Below are 12,144 nucleotides of genomic sequence, written 5' to 3'. Positions count from 1 at the left end.
TTCGTGTGCTCGCACACACGCCGAGCTAACGGAAAGACATGATCCTGCTGAACACCTGCTATCATCTCCCCAGTGTCAGACAGACTGTAAGCCAACAAATGGCCATTTAACAGACCGTGAAACTGAGCCAGAATCCACAAAGCTCACTAGAGGGAAAGCACGACTCAAACTCTGACCACAGGCTACCAAAAACCACAACGGTCTTTTCATCGTTTCATCATGAGACCAGCAATGTCTGACTACAGTAAAATCCATCCCATATTGCAGGAAAAAAAATGGATAAGGTGGGGCTGTAGCCAAGCGGTAAGTTGCCTGCATGGTGTCTAAAACTCCAGATTTGAACCCTCGCACAGGAAAACAAAGAAACAAACTAAATCCATGTTGGGATGATGTTAACCGATCAATGGTAATTTATATCAGTGGGGGTGTGAGGAACAGAATGATGAAATTCACGCTTGTCTCCTTAGCTTTGATGACAAACCTAGGATACTTTTTCTTTCTAAGAGAAGGTGTGTTTACTTTTATCTTACGTGTTTGGGCTTTTGCCTACATGCGTGTCTACATCACGTGAGCACAGTGACAACGGAAACCACAAGGGGGCGTCGGAGCCTTCGGAACTGGAGTTGCCGAAGGCTGGGAGCTGCCTCTGGGTGATAAGAACAGAACCCCAGTCCTCTGGAAGAGGAGGCTCTTACCACGCACCCGTCCCTCCAGCCCTTATTTGTAATTCAACTGAGAGCTGCCCGGGAGAAGACGAGCCCTATGCTTGGTTGGTTTCTAGCAAATACATATACACACACACACATATTAATTAATTGGTTAATTAATTAATATATTAATGCAACTATTTGCAAACATTCCCTGTTTCATTGCGAGCATATCACTGCTCTTTCTTACTCAAGTAAGGAGGGGACTTAAACCATGGAGAGATAACTTTTAAAATTCCCCCAAAGAAGGTTCTAAGGACCGCCTACCGACTCAAATCACGGAACGAGGTGGGAACACCATCCTAATTACTTTACCACATGAATTTAACCAAGACGACAGAACCTGCCGGTGATAAAGGAAACCAGCTCCGCTCTCACTTGTGAGCTGGTGTAAAAGTCCTAACAAAAACTCCACTAAGTCAGATGAGGGGCATTATACAGCACATCGTCATAGTCCGGCAAAGAAAGGCGACCTAAGACTAATGCATCTGCTACGACGTCGCAGTATCAGGATGTATGACAGTCCGGGCTTTCAGTGAGAAGCCTCAAATGTTATTTTTGCCAAATTGAATAAAGTGTTACAGGTGTTTATAAAGTGATTAAGCTCTGTTTAGAAATGTGCACATGAATCTGAGATCATGAAACAAAAGAAACATCGGCCTTCAAATATTTTTTCATTCTCACATATCATGAAAAAAAAATTATCCCATCTCTTCCTGGATGTTCTTGACACTGACGCCTCTACTCCTGCGAGAATCACTGTGAGATACTTAACGGTTTCCAGAGTGAATATCTTCACTATGAGCCCTTTTTAGTTCCTGAGAAACGTTAATCCACACTCAGGAAGCCACTGCCCAGAAACTGTGAAAGCAGCATGTCTACGACAGAGGCTTGGTTTTTAATTTTAAAGTTTTTGGTTTTTGCAGTTATGAGGGCATCATCAGGAATAACGGCTAAATTGGTATTGAGAATCCTGGCCTCTATTTTACTCATTGTTCATAGAGACCCCATAGGCCTTTAACGGCAACACTGGTCAGAAACACTATAGAAGGGTTATTGTTGTTTTGTTTTTAGTTTTTTGTTTTGTTTTGTTTTGTTTTTTTGGAATTAAACTGAGGCTGACTCCAAAATTATGAGACTCTGTATGGAGTTAATCTAAGATGTCCTATTTTTTTGTTTGTTTGGGATTTTTTTTTTGGTAAAAACAATTATCTCATATTCGAGCCTTATCAATACAGGAGACACTTAGAGAATTATAGTGTTTAGATGGCACTAAGGCAACGACACGGGCTGTTCATGGAGACACCACTAACCCACCCGGCCTGGAGCCTCAGTAGCTCACCACTGCAGCCCACTATGGACACAGCCCTGGGGTGTCAGGAGTTAGATGAAAACTCAAACACCCTCTCACCAGGCACGTGATGCAAAGGCTGAGGCAGGAGGACAGAGAATTCAGACCAGCTTGCCCTAGGGTAATCAGATCCTACCTCAAATAAACAACAGATTACCATCCTTGAGGCCAGAAAATGCCTTGGTAACTACACTTGGTGCCCTGGCCCGCACACGGTGCCTGCTAATTCCCTTAGCGAGTGAGAGCTGATCTCCAAATACCCGTTAAAAATACAAACGAAAGGAGGGAAGGTTTGCAATTCTCTTGTTCACATTGCAACCAAGGCTCCACTACAGCACTTGGCATTGCTTTTCCTATGGAAATGCTAAATAATGTCTCGGGTCTTTCTCCATCCTATCTACTGAAAGACACACCCGAGACGGGGACTGACCTGTGGAGAAGATGAGGACCGTGTTGTTCCAGAGCCCTCGGCTTTTCAAGGCTTTGGTGACATTCCCCACTGCTTCGTCCAGGAGGGATACCATCCCTGCATAAATACGTCTGTGCTTGTCTTGGATGAAGTCATATGGCTCCATGTACTCCTCGGGGACCTGCAGGGGATCGTGGACAGACTGGAAAGCAAGGTAGAGGAACAGTGGCTGCGGAGAGAAGTTGTAAAGCGCACATCAGTTAAAAGGAATGGAGGCTTTAAATACGAAACACAAGACAGTCAAGATTTCTCAGTTCATAGGAATAATTTTAAGACAAGCTACAGAGTGTACACCAAAACGTCTGTGAATCGCATGTGTGATAAGAACTCACACCCAGAGTATATAAGCAGTTCAGCAATAAAAGATAATTTACTTAAGTACAGAGAATGTAAATGGGCATTTCTCCAAAGACGACGAAACAAACGTCCAGAGCCAGGGACTCTGTGTTTTCGAAGCCTAGATGTGTCACCACTGATGGTTTAGTTGTGTAAGCTGTGATTAAAAAATATTCTGAACTTTATTTTAAATACAGTACGGTAATCTTTAATAAACTACAGTAAAACACCACTGCGTCATACCCATTAGGATGCTTGGACTTTTCAAAATAGAAGGCAAAAAAGTTGCTGTGGAGAAAGGAGCCAGCAGGAATGCAAGGCACAGCACGCAGACACTGAAAAGGCAGCACGAAGTTCCTTAGCATCACACAAAGCTGCGGAGCCACGTTGTCCTGCTATCCCGGTAAACCCACGGAAGCCCATGGCCATGTGAGCTGGGCATGGACGCTCACTGCAGCACTGTTCACAGTGGCCAAGCGTTCGGGGGACTCAATGCTCACAAACCGAGGGTGCGGAAACAGAATTCAGAACATCTTTGATCACAGTGTATACCAATAAACCATCGGTGATGATACATTTGGGCTTTGAAAACACGGAGAGAAAAGAGACCTCGCCTTGTATTGCGTTGATTTAAATATTCTGAAGAGGCAAGTCTGTGGAGACAGAAAGTGCATGTCTGTGGCTATGGGGAATTCTGGGGAGAGGGATGACGAGGGACTACTAGGGGTAGAAGTTTCTATGGAGAGTGATAAGAGGTTTTAAAACTAGACCATGGTGATGATCAAACGCCTCTTAGGCTTCCTAGCTAATTGTATACTTTTAAGTGAGTGAATTTTACCATATGCAAATTATGCCTCAGTAAATTGGTTCAAAAGATGACAAGACCCAGAATAAATTTTGAAGGTCAAAGTCCTAGAATGGGGCAGAAGGCTCTGACCCAAATCAACAACAATCTCAACAACACACCACATATGAATGCTTCATACAGAAAACACAGGTAATAATCTGGCTACTGTATCTCATTTAACACTCAAAGCCATCCTGTTATATCCATTTCACAGATGAGGTAATCCAGGCTCCAAAAGGTTAGACAGTATGCCCAGGTGCCACCTGTCACCTCAGTGTTACAATGTTGCCATGCACCAACGGATAAATCAGCTAAAAAATAAAGAGAACTTTACAGGGTTTTGTTTAACACATTTTTGAGGAAACAGTGTCTTGTTAGATTTTGGTTGTTAGATTGAACCAAATAAATGTAAGGCCAATGTAATTACTGGAAATTAGAGGTGTGATCCACAGGTTCTGTTTTTTTCTCTACACCAACTCGGAACCCTCAGCGTCTGAGGTATTCCAAGTCAGCCTCTCTCCTTAGGGGGCCTCTCTGCAGATATCTCCCACACCGTGCTTTATAGAACTTTTCAACATGTTTAAAACCCTCAAAGAGACAGCAATAAGTAGCTTTGATCCAAAATAAGCACATTTTTGAATGAAGGAGGCGAAAAGACAGATGGGAGAAACTCACTTTACTTTTCATTGTAAATTACACAGTGTGCGCCAATCAGTGAGGGGTGGAGACATGTAAGAAGGAGGACTAGCCTTACTGGGAGCTTCCACAGACACCCTGACGTTTATTTGGAGTTCAGATGTTTTGAATTAAATGTTAAAATTAAATGTACACTTTTTCCATGAAAAAAATATGTCAAATTCCTACTCTTAACGTCTACACCAACACTCCTGACACCGTTTTGCTCTGACTCTGCCTCTCCTCCACACACACACTTTCTACTCCACCCAGATAGGTCATGCTGACACTCGGGGGTCCCTCTGGACAGAGGTGAAGCTGGCCAGTCAGGTGCCTGCTGTCTTTCCTTCCTCATCCTGAGCAGTCCAGGGCAGTCTGCTCTGGGGCGAACAACTCCACACATTTTTATACCTCTGGGTCACCAGGAGCTGTGTACAGCCCATTTCACCAGGTTAGAGGACCAATGAAACACACTTTATATACTCCCCGCGCCCACTTTGTCTTATTGTTGGAGACAGGGTCTCTCTATGTAGCCTGGCTGGCCTAGAACTCGCTATGTAGACCAGGCTAGCCCCAAACTCAGAGAGATCCACCTACCTCTGCCTTCCCAGTGCTTGGGTTAAAAGTGTGTATATATGTTTTTTGCATATTTATATCACCACTATAAATCAAGTTTTCAGCACCCAGAAGGTGAACTTTATTCATGGACAACCCACTTTCCAACTTCGCCAAGTGGAAGCTTTACTATAGTATTTTTAATGTTCTTTATGTATATGGGTGTTTTGCCTGCAAATATGTCTGTGCACCAGGTGCATGCAATACCCACAGAGGCCAAAAGAGGGCATCAGCTCCCCTGGAACTGGAGTTGTGAGCCACCTTATGGGCACTGGGAACTGAACCAGGTCCTCTGTAAGAGCAGCCAGTGTTCTTAACCATTCAGCCATGTCTCCAGTCCCACTGTGCTAATTTTAAATTATGGAGGGAGGGGAGAATGGTAGCCTTTGTACTTCTTGGTAGCCTGATGAAAAGGACAATTATCTAAGGCTTGAAGGTTCTCCAACCACCACCAGTACATTGCCTGCAGCCACTAGCTCTTGGGGTCCTCCTAGAGAAAAGCTGTCTTCAGTCTCTCCCCACCTGTCAGGTGGAACCCCAGTTCACTGCCCAGAGCAAATAGCTTACATCTGGGGATTGTGTGAGCATCTATGGACATGAGGTCTTAGCCTTGGAGAGAGGCCCCTTCTCACCTCACCGACTCCTGACTCACACTGAAGTCCTGCCCCATATTAACCCCTGCCAGTTCCTGTTTCTTTGGTATTTTCTTGGTTCCAAACTCTTACACTGATCAGCTTAGTCATAGCTGCCAACTTTACCCCAACCCTAACTGTGACGCCATCGACCATCCTAAGACTATGAACTGGAATCCTGGTCGGGAAGGCATGACTAGTCATTTAAGTATCACTTGAAACCCAGACTTGATTATCTGCATACTCATATTGAAGATGCTAACAGATCTTTCCCCTTTCCTATTATGCCCCATGGCTCCTAAGATCAGTACTCTAAACCCTCGCTATGGAAAGAAATCACATATCACTAAGGAGGAAAACCTTATTTTTATGTCTTCATAGCTTTTCCTAATTCAAAGTATAAATGGGAAAAACATGAACACACTTTGAAACTGCTTTTCTATCTCTGACATCCGAATTAAGACATTTCTTCCCAGCTTGTACTCACACAAAGAAAGTTTCCACTAGGCGTTAGTGTTTGTTTTCCTTAGGAAGCTTCTAGTAGATTAGATGTAGAGATTATTTTTTTTAAAGTTATTCAAAGTACTGGTGTGCTATTTTTTAACAGAAAGCCGTGTTATGGATATGAATATATTACTTTCTTTTTATAGTGCTACTATTATGTGAGTCACCCTGACATCAAAGAGGAAGGATGTCCCTTCCTGACATATGTAAAGCCATTAGCAGCATCCCCACACACAGAATCAGTAACTCAACTGTTACAGGACAGCTCTGGCGGTTTTCTCCTTCAACTGCCCCTTAAAAGCAAGGACATCTTCAGTTGGCTTGTGAACACTTCATGTGAATTCCTTCAGTGATTTTCATCTTAGAACAAAGGCCATGTTAGTCTATACCCGGCACCTGATAGCCTGGCACAGAATTACGTTAAATCCTGGGGAAAGATGCTGCACAGATGCAGCTTCTGAAACCAGGGACTCACACCACTGCCTCGGGAACTGAAACTGGGAGCATCTGTGTGCAGGAGCTGCCTTGTGAAAATGGCTGGGCTGCTACTTGACTATTCCTTCTTTCACTTATGTCTGTGCGTGGGGACTCCGGGAATGATGAACAGTTTTTTTCAGAGCATCCCAGCCATAGGCAGGAAGCATCCGTCTGGTGATTTTGTAATGCTACATACGGGTAGTGTCATGTTAACACTGCCCCTCCCACGGGATGTGAGCTCTTAAGGCCAGTTACTGTCCTCAGTTCCGGTGCCTTCTCCACCAGCCCGGTTTAGCTGCCCACCCACAAGGAACCACTTCTCCACAGCTGCTTCCTCTTAGCTGCTTGGTGCTGAAGGGCACTGGGAGACAATACTGTTTTGTACACATTTCTAAATATCTGAGAGATTGTTCTTCACATTTCATTGCAGATATAGTTGCCTAGAGATGTCAGCATTATGCCCTTAAAAATCCAACGTGTGGCAAAGCTGAGACCAGTCAGTCACCAGGGGAGATGAGAACAATCACTGGGGAAGATCCTTCATACTGAGTAGAAGTAGCAAAGATGGTGCCTGAAAAGTTCTACGCCAGTCAAGGAGTCATTAGCAGTCTCAAAAGATAGACAAGCCAGAACTCTCATCAAGACTTGTGCTGAGCACTTCCAGGCAGTAAGAATGACTCTTTACTGTAGCCAGATTATCTCTGCTAAATACAGTCGCGTGACGAGATCAGACTGCGAGCCTGCAATCGGAAGTTGGCATGTGCATTGCCTCTGCGCTTGTAAGCACGTCAGTCAAACTAACGCTCACAGAACTGTCCTAAGCGCACAGGATCTCCACATGGCGGCATGGAGAACCGCCGAGATGAGTTGATGGAATACTAATGCCTCAGTCCTACCTGTGACCAATACCTCACGATATCTGACACATCAGTGCTTCCTGCAAATTTCCCAGGAGGTTCTAACATGATGTCAAGACCGGGACTGTGGGGCTGAATATGAACTGGGTCAGGAAAAATCTCTGTGCTTGGACACTAGCTGTGACTGTAGATGGTGAATGAAAGCAGGGGCTCTGGAGTCGGAAGTGAGAGATCACATTCTGACTCTGACCTTCAACAGCTTTGAACAAGTCACTTCACTATGCCAAGCCTGTTTGCTTAAACAAACGGTGTGCGGCCTTTAAAGGATAATGAACAGTTCCCTGAAAACCTTACTCTGGTTTTCTTGGTATTAGGCCATGTCTGTAAAACGCCTCACAATTAAGAGCTACAATACAGCCACGGAGGGACACCGTGGCTAACACTATGGGCTCTTGGGTCCCCTGGTCTCCTTAGTTTCAAGTCTTCCCCTCAGCCCCCAGCTTAGAACATTCACCTACAGAGCCATTTTACCCCAGCTGCATCTTCTTATCCATTTAGTGTTATGTGGAACCACTTACCCAGCTCACCGACCATCTTGGTTCCAATCTAGACTTAAAATGGGCAGGTTTCTAAACACTTGAATGTTTCCCCTTTCTCCACACTTCATGGAAGTCATGGTTATCTAGAGATGTCAGGTAACTATGTCAGCTCTTAAATATCGAAAGGATGGCAAAACTGAGACCAGTCACCAGGGATCCCTCAGACTGAGTAACAGTAGCGAAGACAGAGCTCGGAAGATTCCATACCAGACAGAGTCATTAGTGTGTCGCTAAGGCTGAACAGGTACAAAGGCCAGAACTCTGTCTAATGAAGGTCCAGACGCTGTCAAAGAGACAAAGTGCAGAGACCTGGAAGGGGCTATAGACTTTCTCAAATTCTCCACGCCAGGTGGGCTTCTGCTGAAGGACAATTTTTGTGAGTGTGTTAATACGCTTCTTCGTCAGGACACTTTGAGCCTAGTGCCTCACAACACAAATGTCTGTTTCCAAAGCACCTAATGTGCTGAATCCAGACAACCTTTTCCTCTTTCTACCTGCAGCTAAGTCTGCCCATGGCACACCTGATAGCTCCCTTACGGTGTCCGTGAAAACCTGTATACCGTGCACATCAACTGTAAAAAAACCAGTAGTACTAAAGATGTCCATTTCCGTCAAGTTGGTCAATGAATACCGAACCGAGCCGCTATCTTTTGTTTCCTTGGTAAAAAATCAGTCGACCGATTCTAAAATTAACATGGGGATGTGAAAGATGAAGACTAACTAAAATAATCCAGAAGAGAAAAAATACGGAATGGGAGGACTTTTCTTTAACCCCTGAGATCCCAACAGGTCTCCACGATGGAGCCCTGCCTCGCACACAGACACATGTTTGGAATCCTGGAAGCCTGGAGCCTGGTGTTGCTAAGCGCTTACGATGCACACATACGATGCACACACATAAAGCATCACAGGAGTGAGTAGGGTTTCCACCGAAACGCTGAAGGACAGACCGCATTCCTCCCCCTGCAGCCCAGGGTCCCTTCCTGTGAGAATCATTTCTTGGCGGTTCCTCGATACTGTATGGCTTTCTCCCAGATCTGACCCATCAAATCTTTAGGGGGCAGATCCAGATTCTTCACTTTTAACAACCTTACCTTTCTGGCTAACTGGAATATGCTCTAAAATTATATATATATATATATGTATGTATATATATGTATATATATGTATATATATGTATATATATGCATGCATAGACACAGACACAGACATGCGCACACACATATATATATGTATATATATATATGCATGCATAGACACAGACACAGACATGCACACACACACACACACATATATATATATATATTCCCTTGGAAGCAACAAGATTTTGATAACATTAAAGGAGGAAGCCTTACTTTCTCGGGGGGGTGGTTAGCTATGAGGGTTGTAGCCCTTTTGGTAAATATGTTTGTTGAGTAAATATCTGTATACTCTTTTGCAGGTTCTTCGCCATCTCGGAGATCAAGCGCACAGCGGGTACCGTTCAGACACTCAATCGGTGCACAGGCCTCGTGGGTGTAGTAGTCTTCACTGCCTAGGAGGTATCCTACAAGAAGGACGGGAGACGGAACAGTCAGCATGGCATCAAGCTTGTTAAGCAAATGAACGTTCCAGCATTTAATTCCGTAATGCAACTGATTGCCCATGACGGGGCTAATCAAATGACAGGGATAATCAGGGGTCCGTCTCTTAACGTCTCTATATTTGTTAGTAGACACCCTTGGAATGTTACTGCGTGGACACCCAAGTCCCTTTCTCACTTGAGTCTTTTAGAGCACCTGTTCTATGTTGTCAACGCTTTATAAATGGTTGGTCCGTGGAAATAGGTGTTTAGAAATCAGAGTTTGAGTTCGGGAGGTAACCAGATGTTATCCTTTGAAACTGTCTATAGAAAAAGACAACACAGCAGTAATGTGCTACGGGGTTTTACTTGTAAAACACTAAAAACGGGGTTCAGATCATGCTCCTGTCGCTACTGAGGCTGGGAGACGGGGCTCTGTCATTATTTAAGTACCAGGCATTTGCAGGAGTCATACTCAGTCAAATGCTGACACCCACTGGTGGAAAGGTACACATCTTTCCGAATACAAGCTCTCCATCACAGCTGAGCAGCCCCAAAGATCAAAGGACGGCATTCTGTCTCGACTGTGTACATACAGCACCCCTGCTGCTGAGAGGCTCACTGCTTACTGAGCTGAGTGGCCTGTCGGTGCCCCTGCTTCTGTAGTCCAGATCCCTCTCCCACAACAGAGACTGAAGCCTAGGAGAAAAGGAAATTACCCAACTAATCACCAATAATCACCGTCCTGCAAGTTCTCCCGCTTGGAAAGTGTGAAAATAAGCTGTGCTGCACTATGATTGCATTTACAGACTCGCTCAGAATAGTCAATCGAACACACAGCAGCAAGCAGCTAGTGACGGCCCAGGCCTGGGGCAACGTCGAGGCTGGGGATGACTACTCATGGGATTTGTTTGTGTGTGTGTTTGTGTGTGTGTGTGTGTGTGTGTGTGTGTGTGAGACATATATATATGTGTGATATATATGTGTGTGTGTGACATATATATGTGTGATATATATATATGTGTGATATATATGTGTGTGTGTGTGTATTCATACAATTGAATTATGTTGATAACAGCACAATTCCTCAAATTGTTAAAAAATCACTAAATTCAGTATGTTAACTGGATAAACTGTATAGTATATGAATTATACCCTAATAAAGCTATTAAAAAGAAATAAACTTTGCTGAGCCCTTAGCTATAATCTTAAATATATTCCCTTTTAGTCCTAAAATGATGAAAAAATGGGCCTAGCTCTTTTCCTTTTCATGAATTTTGTCTACAGTGGCAATTAAGAGCCTTGTACGGCCTAGGTAATAGTTCAATTCATTTTAGATTAACTATTTTTCATGATTGAATAAGTTCAAGGTCCTGACTATGATTAGTATATGACCTCAACATAACTTACTCTGTGATTTTTATCTGTATTTATAGGAAATAAATCCAACATATTTATTACTTAATGTGGAATAGAAAAAAATTGTATTCACACACAAAAAGACTTCAGGGCTGGTAAGATGGCTCAGCGAGGAAAGGTACTTACCGCCAAACCTCACAAATCTTGGTTTGATCCCTGAGATCCATGCAGTCGAAGAAGGAAACTGACTCCTACAAGCTGTCCTCTGACCTCCACATACGATAGCTCTCCCCCGCTCTTCCCCCCCCCCCACTAAAAACTCCACATAAAGGGCAGAAATCATTCTCTCTCTCTCTCTCTCTCTCTCTCTCTCTCTCTCTCTCTGTGTGTGTGTGTGTGTGTGTGTGTGTGTGTGTGTGTGTGTGTGTGTAAGTGTGTCAATGCCAGGAGCTATCCCCTGGTTTTTGAGACACGTTCTCTCCTGGTTTGGCAATTAGGCTAGGCTGCCTGGACAGTGAGCCCAGGGATCCACCCATCTCCACAGTCCTTGAGCCCGGACTAAAAGCTTAGATGACACCCAGCATCCCCCTCCTCCCCCTCAGGTTCTAGGGATCAAATCAAACTCACTGATGCAAACACTTCACTCTCTCCCCACTGTCCAACTCCCTAGGATGTTAGAGATACAACTCGGGTTTTAATAAAGGTTCTAAACATCCAGTCTGTCCAAGGACAGACATCAACTCATCCTGCATGGCAAAAGAAAATCCCCGAGGCACTAGAACTTCAAAGGCGTCAATCACTGAAGGCTGAGTTCTAACAGCCACGCAAGGGCGCTGAAGAGTTATTTAGACTCAGCCGGAAAGAACGTCATGGCTGGCTGGCGGTGACCCAGTGCCATTGGGGGAGAGGGACACGAGTGCTCTCCTGTCTGACATCTTTGCATCTCGAGCCCAGCTTTAGGGCCAAGTGCTTGGCCGAGTGGGTTCAGGTAGATGCAGGTCCCTTTCGCTGAGTTTGTGCTTTGGCCTTACCTTGCTTGGGAGCAGATTCCTAAAATCAATCTACCAGAAAGCCATCACTTTTTTTTTTTCTTCCGGAGCTGGGGACCGAACCCAGGGCCTTGCGCTTCCTAGGCAAGGGCTCTACCACTGAGCT

The 12,144-nt window shown here is 44.4% G+C and overlaps 1 protein-coding gene across 3 annotated transcripts in view; it reads right to left on the bottom strand.

Moving 5' to 3' along the window:
* Window positions 1-12,144, bottom strand: part of Arsb (arylsulfatase B) — a 159,288-nt gene that overhangs the window by 130,450 nt on the left and 16,694 nt on the right. For all 3 annotated transcript variants that reach the window (XR_005500242.2, XR_005500243.2, NM_033443.1), the window contains 2 exon segments: window positions 9,425-9,615; window positions 2,489-2,696 (listed from right to left, as the gene is read on the bottom strand). Coding sequence is in view for 1 of the 3 variants with exons in the window: in NM_033443.1 (NP_254278.1) it covers window positions 2,489-2,696; window positions 9,425-9,615 (399 nt within the window). In the remaining 2 variants the exon portion in view is untranslated.

The sequence above is a fragment of the Rattus norvegicus genome, chromosome 2 (assembly GCF_036323735.1).
Source record: "Rattus norvegicus strain BN/NHsdMcwi chromosome 2, GRCr8, whole genome shotgun sequence".
Lineage (NCBI taxonomy): Eukaryota > Metazoa > Chordata > Mammalia > Rodentia > Muridae > Rattus > Rattus norvegicus.
This window is presented reverse-complemented; position numbering and strand designations above follow the sequence as displayed.